The sequence below is a fragment of the Oryctolagus cuniculus genome, chromosome 16 (genome assembly GCF_051225735.1).
Source record: "Oryctolagus cuniculus isolate XC-2025 breed Fujian yellow rabbit chromosome 16, ASM5122573v1, whole genome shotgun sequence".
Classification (NCBI taxonomy): domain Eukaryota; kingdom Metazoa; phylum Chordata; class Mammalia; order Lagomorpha; family Leporidae; genus Oryctolagus; species Oryctolagus cuniculus.
In genome coordinates, this window is record NC_142882.1 from 88,263,557 (window position 1) to 88,277,206 (window position 13,650).

At 63.9% G+C, this 13,650-nt stretch overlaps 2 protein-coding genes across 9 annotated transcripts in view; one reads left to right on the forward strand and one right to left on the reverse strand.

Moving 5' to 3' along the window:
• Positions 1-230: 230 nt before the first annotated feature.
• On the forward strand, positions 231-10,327 carry YKT6 (YKT6 vesicular SNARE protein). Its single transcript, XM_008261819.5, has 7 exons — positions 231-501; positions 3,154-3,236; positions 4,847-4,947; positions 5,719-5,823; positions 6,072-6,137; positions 7,772-7,873; positions 8,685-10,327. Exons 1-7 carry the CDS (start codon positions 398-400, stop codon positions 8,718-8,720), a joined length of 597 nt encoding a protein of 198 aa, XP_008260041.1. The 5' UTR covers positions 231-397; the 3' UTR covers positions 8,721-10,327.
• Positions 10,328-11,734: 1,407 nt separating this feature from the next.
• The window catches only part of CAMK2B (calcium/calmodulin dependent protein kinase II beta), a 75,250-nt gene continuing 73,334 nt past the window's right edge, over positions 11,735-13,650 (reverse strand). For all 8 annotated transcript variants that reach the window (XM_051853040.3, XM_051853045.3, XM_051853043.3 and 5 more), the window contains one exon: positions 11,735-13,583. The gene's annotated coding sequence lies outside the window, so the exon portion shown is untranslated. The remainder of the gene's footprint in view (positions 13,584-13,650) is intronic.

Genomic DNA, 13,650 nt, shown 5'->3' on the forward strand with positions numbered 1-13,650 from the left:
GGGCGGGCTCCCCGGGCGGGGGCGGGCTCCGCGGGCGGGGGCGGGCTCCCCGGGCGGGGGCGGGCTCCCCGGGCGGGGGCGGGCTCCCCGGGCGGGGGCGGGCTCCCCGGGCGGCGCCCCGCCTCTCGCTACGTCGCACTTCCGGTCCTTTCTGCATCCGGGGCACGAGTCTCCCGCCGCCCCCCGCCCCTCGCCGCCGTCACGGCTCGGGCGAGGCCCCTGACCGGAACCGGAAGCGGGCCCGGGCCCGGAGGCGGAAGCTCCGGCGGCTTGGTCAGCAGCTGGGCGCGGGGAGGCCGGGAGGCCGGCGGGCGGCGGTGGGGAGCCCCGGAGGCGGCCGCGCTGCTCCCTGCGAGCCGGCCCCGCGGCCAGGCGGGGGGCGCCGGGGCGCGGCGCCATGAAGCTGTACAGCCTCAGCGTCCTCTACAAAGGCGAGGCCAAGGTGGTGCTGCTCAAAGCCGCGTACGACGTGTCCTCCTTCAGCTTCTTCCAGAGGGCCAGGTAGGCGGGCGCGGCTGCTGGCCACGTGGAGCAGCGGGCATCGGGAGGCCCGGGTCAGCGTCAGGGCGGGATGGGGGCGCGGGGGCCCGGGGTCCGGCGGGGGCGGGGCCTTGGCCGCTGCCCCCAGGCCTGCGCTCTGGTCAGCGGACTGCACCCCTGCGGAAGCAGCCGCCGTCCCCTGCGTCCTGGGGTGGCGGCCGGACCCGGTGGTTTCCAGGTTCTTGGCATATAGAGACAGTGCAGGCTCGAAGGGTCACGCCCAGGGCTGACCTCGTCTGCTGCGGGCCAGCAGCCGGGTTAAAACCGCCGCCTTCCAGCCGGTCAGTGGTGCCGTCGCGGGAGCCAGCGGGGCGTCCCGGAGACCCCCACAGGCTCCCCGCCGCCACGGAGGACTCGGGTGGTGGTGGGCGCCGGGGCTGTCCAGCGAGGGCTGCGCGGGCGGGGTGGGATCCGCCAGGCTTCCAGGGCCTGTGAAGTCGGGCAGGTGTGGACCAGGGGAGCCGCAGGTGCCGGAGGGTCGCTGTCCGTGGTCACCGCCGCCGGCCCCGTGTGCCCCGCTCTGTTTCTCCGGACAGTGCTGGCCGGGGCTGAAGGAATGGCTGTCGTTTTGTTGAAACCTTCTGCTCCTTCCTGTTAATTTTTCTTATATTGTGGTAAAGCGAGCACACACGTGCAGAAGTTACCATTTTCACCGTGAGACGCGTGCCATTCAGTGGCGTGAGCTGCGTTCAGAGCGTCGTCCGGCCCTGGCGCTGCGCGGCCGGCTCTTCCTCTTCGAAACTGGAACCCGCAGCCGTTAACACGGACTGCCCGATCCTCGGCCCGCAGTCACTGCCCGCCCGGTGCGGTGGACCCAGGGACCTGGGTCAGCCCCCGACGTGCCTGCCTTTGGGGACAGTGCCTGTTGTCCCCAAGGCTGGTCCACGCTGGCGCGCGTGTCAGCGTCGCCTGCCCGTTGGGGCCCGCACTGTCCCGCCGTGCGGACGCACCATTGTGCTTGTCCCAGACTCTGCTCCGGGAGCCCTGCGCTGCGGCGCGGTGCCACGCACCCCTCGCCACCCCGCGGGCCGTTTGCTGCTGGGTGAGCTGTTGCGTCATCTCCTGGCTCCTGAGGGCCGCTCTGGGCCTTGGCATCCTTCTCCGTGTGGCTTCCAGTCTCTGTGCTGCTCTTCGGCGGTAGAACTCGGCAGGAGCGCCCGCGGGCACGCTCCTTCGCGGTAGTGCGGGAGCCCCTCTCTCCGCCCTCAGCCGCTGGGTCAGCGCAGACTTGCCGGGGGCGTCTCCGCTGGCGTCCCCTAGCGCGGGTCAGCCGGGCGCATTTTTGCCCACACCCTGCTCACTGCCTCGCCCCCTGCCCCAGGTTTCCCAGCCGCGTGGCCCCGTGTGCCTACGGCCCCCACAGTTACCGCAGCTCTTCTGTGTCTCACGACAGCCCTGCCACGAGTGCTGTCTTTAGTCGTACTGAAAGGCTTCCTCGTCTGGGGACTGTGTTTTCCACAGGGATTATTTCTTACTAGCAGGTACCGCCGTGTGTGCGAGCTGGTGTAGCCGCCGTGCCTGCGGGCACAGAGCAGTACCATGCTGGAGCGCTCGTGACCTCCCGAGTCGGGTGGGGAACGTCGGGGCCTGCCAGGGTAGCCACAGGCAGGGCTGGAAGTCCAGCAGACCTATAGCAGGCTGGGTTTGAGTTGTAATCGGTGTGGCCCGTGAATGACATCCGATGGCTCCCCACCCCTGCTACGTGGTGGAGCTGGGGTCCACGGTCAGGCCTCAGTCCTCTGTGGCTCTGCAGGAGCCTTGCTGTGGACTTAGCGTTAGGGACGCTGCAACGCCGGCTGCATGCTGTGGACTTAGCGTTAGGGACGCTGCGACGCTGGCTGCATGTGTGGACTTAGCGTTAGGGACGCTGCGACGCTGGCTGCATGCTGTGGACTTAGCATTAGGGACACTGCAACGCCGGCTGCATGCGTGGACTTAGCGTTAGGGACGCTGCGATGCCGGCTGCATTTGGAACACGTCCCCAGTTGGAGGCTCCTTGTTAGCCTGGCCCTCCGGCTGGGCCGTCTCCTGGGACCGTTCCCTTCTGGCCAGTTCTCTGTGGGCACGTGGTGAGCCTCCTCCTCCTCAGCCTTCGTTTGACCATTTCCCACTTCCTTGGCTTGGCTAAGCCATTTCCTTCCATTCCTGTCCCGGGATGGGCCCCACGCTCCTGCGCTGGCTGTCAGCGCACTGTGTGGCACTGTAGGGTCCGTTGTGTGGTCACCGCCACCACTGGTTGTGCTCTTCCTAACCGTGTTCTGCCACTGTGTGTTTCCGGTGCGATTTATGTTTATCCCGTTTTGTGAAGTTAGTGGGCCTTGAGAACAGGAGCCACGGTTGCTTTCTCTATGTCAGTCACGCCCTGACCAAAATGATGCCTGCCCATGGCCTGTGGAACGCTCCCCAGAAGTCTGGGCGTGGCTGGCGCGCACCGGGCCGCAAGCAGGTGTGAGTGGTGCTGGTGATTGGCAGTTCCTGTACCTGGGTTCATTCAGGGTGTGTGTCTGTGTGTGTTGCTGGGGTTGCGGGGAGGAAGTGCAGTTAGCGGTCACTTCCCATCGTGTTGGGCACAGGGTGACGGGGAAGATGGTGAGTCTGTGCTGTGTTTCCCAGCGTCCAGGAGTTCATGACCTTCACAAGTCAGCTGATTGTGGAGCGCTCGGCCAAAGGCAGCAGAGCTTCCGTCAAAGAGCAAGGTAGGTGCCCCGCGGGGGAGCCCGTGCAGCCGGGCGCCCGGGCCCCAGCTCCCGGCTCCGTGGAGGCTGCCGGCCGCTCCGCCGCCAGCTCTTCTCTCCCCCGCTCCTCCTTTGCTGCTGCCCCAGAGTTCCGTGCCTCACGCTGTCCTAAAGCTCACACTGACTTAAGATTAGGGTGTGGATTCCCTTCAAATTCGGGCCCCTCCCTGGGAGCAGTGGGCCTGCGTGTCCTCCCCGCCCCTCCGCCCCTCCAGAGCAGCAGACCCCCCGGGGCAGGGTTTCCCGCTGGCGCTGTTGAGGTGAGCTTGACCAGGAATCTCAAGACTGTTTTTCATTTTTCATAATTCGGGTTCTGTGTAAGTTTTTTTTAAAGGTTGATTTGAAAGTCAGAGTTACAGAGAGAGAGAACTTGCATTCGCTGGTTCACTCCCCAGACGGCTGCAACAGCCAGGGTTGGGCCAGACCGAAGCCAGCAGCTTCTTCCGGTCTCCCACGTGGGTGGCAGGGGCCCAAACAGCTGGGCCATCTTGATTTTTCCCAGGCGCATTAGCAGGCAGCTGGATCAGAAATGGATCAGTCAGGACACGAACCGGGGCCCATATGGGTTGCCGGCATCTCAGGTGGCCTCACCTGCACGCCACAGTGCCAGTGCCTCGTGTGAGATTTCCTAAGCACTGACGTACACACACAGGCCAGGCAGGAGCTGCGGAAGCAGAGCATCTCACCCGCACTGCCCTCAGTCACGTGGGGTGGAGCGTCAGGCCGGTGCAGGCGGTGGTCAGCGGGTGCTCCCCGTGGGTCGCTGTGCCCTGAGCCCCACAGAAGGGAAGCTCAGCTGCACACACCTCAGCAGCCCCGCCTTCCCCTCGGCCATCGGCCCACCAGCTAGATTCCCTGGAGACGGCTCCTCTGGTGCTGACCAGCCTCTGTTTTAGTGGTCTGTGCACTTGGACCCACGTGCCCGTGCCTCCTCCTCCTGCTCCTCGCCCCCCACCGCTGTGCTCACTCTCAGGAGTCACTCCCTCCTTTCCTTCTGCTGCTCTGGGTCCAACTCGTGAGGACAGGGCCTGTGACCCCTCCTGTTCTCTCGTCTGGGGGCAGAGTTAGCCGTGGTGAAAGCAGAGGCCCTGAGACCGTGACACTTGGCGCAGGCTCCCTCTTGACCACACGACGGCTGCAGCACAGTAACGCTGGAGACCTGGGCCGTGTCACGAGGTTTGGACACAGGCCCTGCTTTCCCCAGCACCTGCTGCAGAGCGGCGCCGGCACGCACACTGGTTGTAGCACAGGAGACTGGGCCGAGAGGCTGCCCGGCCTGTCCAAGGTGCCCTCGATCTGGGAACCAGGCCCGCCTGGAGCTCAGGGGTGTGACTTGGCAGCGCTCCTGGGCCGTGCTGTCTGGGCCGTGCTTTCTGTAGCTCTGGAGGCTGCTTCAAACCCTGGTGTTGCTCACGAGGCTTCTGGGTACTTCCTGGTCCTTCAGCAGGTATTGGGCCAGACCGCGGCCCCCTCGCAGACCTCACTCAGAGCTGTTGAGCTGCAGGCTTTGTCCCAAAAGCAGGAGCCAGCTCTGTGACCCCTTGACCTGTGTGTGCCCGTTGTCTTTCCAGAGTACCTGTGCCATGTCTATGTCCGGAATGACAGTCTCGCGGGTGTGGTCATTGCTGACAGTGAGTACCCGTCCCGGGTCGCCTTCACCCTGCTAGAGAAGGTGAGTGTGCAGCTTCGTGGCGAGCATGGAGCGTAGTGGACAGTGCCTGAGGCCCAGGGTAGAGCGGTCCGGAGTCTGCATGCCTCAGCCCCCCGTCCCCTGAACCGGAAACCACGGTGGCATCCCTGCCGGGTGCCTGCCCCGTGCTGGCTCCCACCGCCCTCCTGCCTGCCCAGGCTGGGAGTTGCAGCATCCCGCATCCCTGCTAGCACGGCCCTCAGAGACGGCCGTGCCTCCCGCTTCTGCTGCTGTTCCGTTCCCACAGCTGTGCCTGGGCTTCTCCCGAGGGGCTGCCTCTCCCTGGGCCCCCGCGGTCCTGCAGCTCTGCCCAGCCCGGGCGCCGTGGGCTCAGAGTCTGAGCGTCTGTAACTCCTGCCTGGGTGCTGATTAGAAACTGCTCGAAGCCAGGCCTCATCCTGCCCCTGAAGCACCAAGGCGTTTGCAGGCGCGGAGGTCAGATGGCGTTTAAACCAGAGGACTCCGTCTGTGTCGAAGAATGACTTTGGGAAATTAGACAGCCAGCGCCCTCTCTCCTGGCAAGCTAGTGTAAAACGCAAGCCCCTTTCTCATTCCCCGGGTGAGGGCCCCCCCAGGCTGGGCAGACATCATTCCTGGCTCCCTGAAGATAGGGGCTTTTTAACTGATGAGATCCCGCCCTTCCCGCCTGGGCTCCAGGGGCCTGGCAGCGTCTTCAGGGTGAGGTGCGTGCCTGAAGCCTTTGCTGAGGGAGCCAGGGGCACGGCTGAGACGTGTGGCTCGCGTGTCTCACAGGTACTGGACGAGTTCTCCAAGCAGGTCGACAGGATAGAGTGGCCGGTGGGGTCCCCTGCCACAATACAGTACACGGCACTGGACGGTCACCTCAGCAGATACCAGGTAGGGAGACCGCGTGGCCTGGGTGGCCTGACCTGGGGGCTTCTCTCTGAGGCCAGTGTTCTCCCTCGGGCCTCGTGTCTGCCTCCTCAGACCCGGGAGCCCGGGCCCTCCGCAGGCTGTGTGTCTGCTGTGTGTTTAAACAGGCTGTCGCGTCTCACTGGTGCAGCTTTGTCCAGCGTCCTTGGTTCGAACCTTGTTTCCAGGTAGCCACTGCAGTCCCGACTTTGTTATTCCTGGCTCTTTTCTAGAACCCTCGAGAAGCAGACCCCATGACTAAGGTACAAGCGGAACTAGACGAGACCAAAATCATTCTGGTAAGCAGGAGGGGTGAGCGAGGGCAGTGCTGCGGGCTGGGCCCGGCGGCCTGTGCGTGCCGGCGTGGCCCCTGGGGCCGAGCGGTGCCCTGGAGCAGCGCCTGGGGACCTGCATGCCGTCGGAAGCTTCCGGGTGGCTTCCCGCACGGGTCTGCGGGCCTCGCCCTGAGCGGTGTGGCTTTGGGGCGGAAGGTGGCCGTGGAGGTGCTGAGACGGCGCTGTGTCCTCCGGAGCTGTGGAGCTGCCGGCTGCTGTCTGTCCATGTTCCCCGCCCAAGCCTTGCCCTCCCTCTGCGGGTGGCTGCGGGGCTGTGAGCGCCCAGGGCCCCGGCATCCTGCCACCCTCCCACACCCCGCACGGAGAGCGGCCGAGGCTGTTGGTCTCCTGCTCCAGCTGGAGGAGAATCTGGGCTGTGGTGTCCATGTCTTCATCCTGCGCACTTCTTAGCGCAGACGTTCAAGCTGCTCACCTCCGTCTGGGATAAAGCACTGTGTCCTGCTGACTGCTCCTGTGCCTTTACCCCGGGTGGCGCTGCTCTGGCACGGCCGCCGGGGGTAGAAGGGGCCACTGCCTCCTCGTGGCTCCACCCCAAACCCACCAGAACCAGACTGTCTTGGGAACATCTGGGCTACAGCCCCTTAGGGAAGCAGCACGTGCTGTCACGGTGCAGTGGTCAAGTGTGACGCACTGAATGTCTGACTTGCGTGTGTGTGATTGTGAATTCCGTAGCAGCCATACTTTAAAATGATAAAGGGAAAATAGTTGAGATTTATTGGACCCATTTCATGCACCTGTGATCTTCTCAGTGTGTAAGCAGCGTGAACAGCCCTGGGTTTTGCGCGCTGGGTCTCAGTGTCTGGAAGCCGCTGTTTGCACTGGATGCGTCTCTGGACTCGGGGCCACGGCCAGAGCACACGCACAGCTTTACCGCTGTTAGTTTGCTATGGCCGCAAACAGGCACCCCCAATCTGGATGACGTGAGACAGCAGCGGACCCCCTGCAGTCTGCAGGCCCCAGGTCTGGGATCCAGGTGTGTGGAGGGCTGGTTCCCCGTGCTCGGGGCCTGCCTCCAGTTTCTGCATCCCCGGATGGCAGCTGCGGCCCTCGTGCCTCTGCTGTCCTCACGAGGTGGTGCCTCACTTCTCTGCCCTTCTCTCTTGGAGGACACCGGTCAGGGCTTCAGGTTCACGCTAATCCGTGTGTCATCCTAACTGTGACCTTGCAAAGACCTCACTCCCAAGTAAGGTCACGTTCAGGGGTTTTAGACGGCCGTGCATCCTGGGGAGTCCGTCTCCAGCCCAGTGTAGCCATAGAGTGCCTGTAGCTTTCTTCCCCTAGAACCTGTACGATGCACGTAGCAACACACCCAGGTTAATATAACTGCGGGCACGGGGCTCATCTGAACCCGTGTGGGGACAGTCCTGGGGCAGCGTGCACTGTCACAGTGAGAACTAGACTCCCGGGAGAGCCACGTCCTGCTGCACCCACTGGGACGGCTGCGGTCCTGGGACCGAGTCCCATCCCAGGTGCCACCTGTGTTGGAGGGGAGCCAGCGGGGTGCCTCCCCGACACTGAGCTGCCGTGCGAGGCTCTCCCTGAGCACAGGGAAAGGTTCTTGTCTGTCTTCCGTCCAGCACAACACCATGGAGTCTCTGTTAGAGCGAGGGGAGAAGCTGGATGACCTGGTGTCCAAGTCGGAAGTGCTGGGAACACAGTCTAAGGCCTTCTACAAGACTGTGAGTACCACGCTGGCTTCCGAAGGGCACCCCACTCTGTGCAAGGGTCCTCTCAGCCACCCGTCCAGGGGGACTTGGGCTGCCCTCAGTGTCCAGCTCATGACCCCTGCTTCACACAGGCCGCGTCCTGAGCTGTGAGCAGCCTTGCTGTGCCTGGCTCAGCCCGCCCCTTCTCGCCCCACCCCTGGAAGGCAGAGGTTAGTTTAACCTCCACTCGGCACGGTTCGCCCTTGTTGTTCTGCCTGCGAGTGTTTGGTGTAAGACGCCAGCAGGTGACCTGTGTTGCCCTCCCTTTGACGAAGCGTGTCATCGGTGCAGCGGTTGCTGTTGACCGCCTGGTCTCGGGCCAGCGTTCACGCGACTGCTATTGTTGGCCGCTGGCTGGGACTGGTGTACCTGGTCTTTCCCGACATCAGCTTTCGTGTGCTTTGGGAAATGGCTGGGTGGGGTGTAGCGGGCAGTGGGAGCAGAAAGCAAGAGAGGTGGTACCGGCTGTCCCCGCAGACCTGAATGGGGCTGCGTCTGCCCGGGGGAGGGGTGGGGGCGGGTACCGAGATGCTGAGCCGGCCCTTTGCTTCTACCTGGCCTACCAGCAGGAGTTCCACTTCTGGGTAGCATTAATAGGGTGTGGGGAGAAAAGACAAGGTTCCTGGAGCTGCACTGGATTCTGTGGGTCCCCCTGCGCCTGGGGTTGGGGAGCCTGTGGCTGGCAGCCGCCCAGAGGCCTTGAAGGCACCCCAAGTCTGTTCCCGCTTCGCTTCCTGGCGCGTCCGCCCTGCACCCCTCAGCTCCTTCCTTTCTTCCTTTCAAGGCCCGGAAGCAGAACTCCTGCTGTGCAATCATGTGACGCAGCGTGCGCGGCCGCGCTGGGCCGTCACCGTCATCACATCAGGACCGCAGCCCGGATGGGAGAGGCCCCAGGTGGGGCAGCCTGGCCATTTTTATTCTGGAATTTCTGGAAGGACCCACGGGGTGGTGGAGGGGTGGGGACGTTCGCATTCGTATGTCTGGTGATTTTTCGAAAGACTCTGAGGCCTCTGACGGTGTATTTTTGGGCAAATGAAACCATAAACTGAGTGGCTCCTGTGGGTACTGAAGGGCTGATCCCGGCCACCCCGGAAGTGCAGAGCCAGCTCTTGTTTGATCCTGGTATGTCTGGATTTTATTTGTGCATTAACGATACTAACTCTCCAGGAAGCGGGGTGGGGGTGGGAGCCTCCCGTGACAGGGCCGGTGGGCAGTCAGCACCCGGGGAAGCTGCGGCAGGAGCGGGCGGCCCAGCGCCGGGCCTGGAGCCTGGCAGCGGGCCAGCACTCGGGCCCGAGGACGCGGGGCGTCGCCTGCGCTGTTCACCTGCCTGTGCCAGGGCCGCCCAGCTGACACTTGATGCAGATCCGCTCTTGGGGGTGTGAGTCGTGTCCCGGCGTCCCGGCGCGTGGGGTGTGTTCCGGTGGAAGACCCGCACAGGTGATTCGCTGGCCGAGGCAGGCGCGCTGCCTTGGCTCGGAGTTTGACTTGAACATCCAGCTGGAAGCAGCAGGTGCCGCCGTCTCGGAACGCAGGACTGCGGGTGCCTGAGCACATGGGCCCTTCCGTGGGCCCAGCAGTTGGAGTGCTCCCATCACCCGCCTGTGGTCAGGGGCAGGCTTGGTCCAAGCTGGCCCCTGCCCCCGAGGAGGCCACTGTGACCGCGGAAACCAGGTGCCCTCGTGCCAGTGCCACATTCCAAGCCGCCTCGTCACGCCCCACTGCGCTCAGCCTGCACCCCTGGGGTTCAGTCCCCTCGTCGCTGGACAGTGTCATCTGCGAGTTTTGAGCCAGTGTGGCCACATCCTCCTGAGCCTACCACACTGCTCTGGCAGCTCCCACTGTCCCCACGGGAGGGCCTGGTGGCCCTGACTCCCTGACAGGGTGAGAGCACAGTGGGGGGGGCCTTATTCTTGTTCTGAGGGCTCCCTGGCTGTTCTACCTGCAGCTGCCTTTTGTCTCTGGCCCCTGGGCTTGCCCAAGGGCTCCAGCTTACCTGCCATGGCCTGCTCAGGTCACTTCCCACTGCTGCAGAACCCCCAGCCGGGGCCCTCTGGGAGGTGCAGACCCAGCCCACACACTGGGGCCTCAGGTGGAGGGGGGGGACCCGGATCCTGCAGGAGGAGGAGTGCTGGGGCATCACCTCTGCACGTCTGCAGAGGATGCTGGGAGATACGGGGTGGAGGGGTGAACTTGGAGGAAGAGGGAGACCTTTGTCCGCAGCCCCTGGCCCAGCAGGGCAGCGGGGGCAGGTGGGTCTGACTCTGGCCCTGTCTTTGATGGGCACCCGCCCCATGCTTCCCTGCTCCCTGCTGTATTCGGAAGTCAAATCATTGGTGAGAGTGTATTTCAATAACTGCTGCCTCACTTCTCTGTGTTCTGTTTGAGAAACTCCCGTTGGGATAAAATTGTCTTCTGAAATTCCAAGGTGGTTGTGTGCTTTGTCTGTCTCGGGGGAGCCTTTTTGCCTTTGCCCTAGTCGGAGGCCGCATCGGGCTCCTGCGGTGGCTAGGCCTTGGCAGCAGGAGCCACCTCTGCTGTTACCCAGGTCCGGGAGCCCTGTATCAGCGCCCCGTCATCAAGCCCGGCCCTGGGAGAGCTGCCTCCTGGAGGCCATTCCTGATGGGTGAGAGACCACAGGCTCCCCACCACCCACCACAGGGGGAGACTAACAGGGTGTGTGGGGACTCCCTTCCAAGGAGCAGAACTGGCCCTGCAGGCCAGGAAGTGAACCAGGGCAGTCATACCTAGGTCTGGAGTGTAGGGAGTGGCCCGGATGGCTGCTCACTGGAGGGTGGAGGCCTCTGCGGCCTCTGATGTGTCCCAGGCAGGAGGCCCAGGCCTCGCTTTGAGCTTCTAACCCTTGTGTCCAGTGACCTCCGCCTGGCCAGCGGTAGTTCCAGACTGCAGCACCAGCGTTTCCTGTTAGGGGACCAGCCTGAGCTGCCTTGGGGTGACAGGTGGCCCAGGGAGCTTGACCCAAAGTAGGTGCTGTTCAAAAAGCCCCTCACGGTGTCCTTGGGTACAGCACCTGGCCCCACACGACATGCCTCAGCCTGGTATACTGTACCCCGAAACCTTCCAGAGCTGTCTCAGGAGTAAGGCATGCTGGGCCCTGGGGCTGCGGTGCGCAGCCTTCCTGGGGAGGCCTGGCCTGGAAAAGCTCCGATTACAGCTGATAGGCAGCAGGCCCGAGATACGGTGCCTGGGGACGGATGCCACCACGCTCCTGCTCATGGGCACTGGCCTAGATTCTCTGCTCCAGTTTATGGGACCAGCACCCCCACAAGCACGCGCCTGAGGGCAGCTGCTGGGTGCAGCTGCAGAGCCAACACTCGAGAAGCTGGCTGGGGCTCTGGCTCGTCTGGGGACTCCAGGTGCCCCCAGCTCGAGGGTGGAGACACCCATCTGATCAGAAGCAGCTTGGACCCAAGGGGCGGGTGCCGTGGAGGCCCAGCGGCAGCCGAGGGGCCTGTTTCTCCTGCAGAACGGCTGGGGGAGCAGCGGGACCTGGGGGCACCTGTCCCCTTGCACCAAGGCTGTCTGCCTGCTCGTGGCTCCTCGTCCCCATGCTCCCTGCCCACCTCCGGCGTTGAGAGGTGGCTGCGTGCCGTGTCCCATCTCAGCATAACCTGCGGGAGTGAGGACCAGTGGCCGTGAGCACCGCGGTCAGCGTCCAGTGCAGCCCCCACGTGTCAGAGGGGGAGGGCGGCAAAGGGAGAGGCTCCGCAGCATCAGGGGTCCTTCCCACCAGGAGGCCACTGGGAATGGGCCTGGGTCTGTCGTAGGCCATGGTCCACAGGGTCCCCTACAAAGCACACAGCCCCCTGGAAGCAGCTTGTCCTGTTTTTCTTTTATTTGCAGTTTCCCGAGACAGAACAAAATAAGAATAATCTTTGTACACTTACAAGGCTCAGAAAGAAAAGACAATGAAACCCAGCAAAAAGAGGGAGACGGCCAGCACTGTGGGCGGCCGACGCCACCACACCGCGGACACCTCGCTAGCAGAGTGCGTGTGGGTTGCTCTTTAAGGGTCATGCAAAAGAATTATCCCCCAGAAAAAAATCTCCAAATTATCCCAGACAGGCAGCTCCGTGGAGAAACAGGTGGGTGGGAGAGGAGGGGAGGAGGCCCCAGGATGCCAGGGTGGCCAGCCGCGGGGCCACACGCTGTCCGTGGCCAGGAAGCCACTGGAGTGAGCCTGGCAGATGTTACCCTGTGTCCTTGGATGGGGCGGCTGTCCGGGCACAGTGTGGACAGGAGGTGCCGTCCACTGTGTCTGGGTGGACACTCCCCTTGGAACTGAGGGTCCTGTGTCCCATTCCCCACTCCGAGGCCCTCCCTTGGCTTGACTTGTGGGAAAGATAAAGAAAATACTTGTTGAAAACAGAAGTTTCAGGTGGCCAGGCATTGGGACAGAGGCCACTGATCCTCCGCAGTCAGGGCTCCTGACCACCTGCGTCCCCTCGGGCCCTCTCTGGCCCCACTCTGGAGGGGCCGGGAGGTACAAGGACGGCCCCCCGAAGCAGCACTATGGGCCCCGCAGACCCTCCCCTTCACCTGTAGATGTTCTGGGCTAGCACCCAGGGTCTCTGTCCCCACTCCGTGGCCTCATCACAGCCACCTGGAAGGGCCCTCACACATCTGCACCTGCCAGTCCTCGCCCTTGCTGGCGCCCCCTGTGGACGTCACTGTTCTCTGCCCCAACGCGAGTGCCCCACTGCAGCAGACACCTGCCCAGACCCTCGCCTGGCCCGGCCCGGGAGCCCCCAGCCCTGCTCTGACCACTGCCACTCGCTGCGTCACCTACCCAAGCTGTGAGCCGTCCAGCCACCCTCTGCAGGGGGACAGCCCAGACCTCCCAGCATGTGTCGGGGACTTGAGACCCACAGCCCTTTGCCATCTGCTGACACTCGGAGGAGGGCTGCGGGGTGGCAGGAAAGGGACAGGCACCCCATGGGACAGAGGCCAGCTGCAGCCAGCGGGTCCTCGGTCAGCCTGCCGAGAGCAAGGCCTGGAGCCGAGGGAAGTCCTGCACCTCCCTCCCCGGGAGACCCCGGGCTGGAGCCCAGGCCAGGCCTCTCTGATGGCCTGGAGGCTGGTCCAGAAGCGAGGGCCGTCCACGGACAGGGGGCTCCGGGCCCAGCAAGCCTTCACCCAGCCCTTCACGGGATGGGGGGAGCAGAGAGAAAGCAGACAGCGGCTTCAGGCACCACTAGCGGGAAGGCAGCAGCCCGCGGACACAGCCCTCCGAGGCCCGCCCACGGGGCCATGCTTGCCGGGAGCAGCGCGGGAGCGCACGCACAAGCTCACACCGTCCACGCGGGGGCCCACGGGCCACATCCCGACCGCGGACCCCCAGGGCCAAGGGGGCGCCACAGACACTCATGGAGCTGGGCAGGCGTGGCCCGCAAACACCAGTGGTTTTTACAGCGTTTTCCTTTCTTGAGTTTTTGTTTCCATTTTTCATCCGATGTCGTTTTTTTTTTTTAATTTTTTTTTTTTTTTTTGTGGTTGTCACGGTCGTCATCTCACTTTTGAGAACGAATCACATCTGGTCTTGTTTTTCTGCAGACACAGGCACCAGGGGAGGGGACGAGGCAGACACAAACATGCGACAGGCAGGCCGTGCCGAGGGCGGCCGGGCTCCCACACCAACTGTCCGGCGACACCAGGCGTGGCTCTGCAACGGGCCGGGGTGCGCGCAGGGTCACGGGGCTCCGCCCGCACCCCCGCGCGGCCGTCCGCGG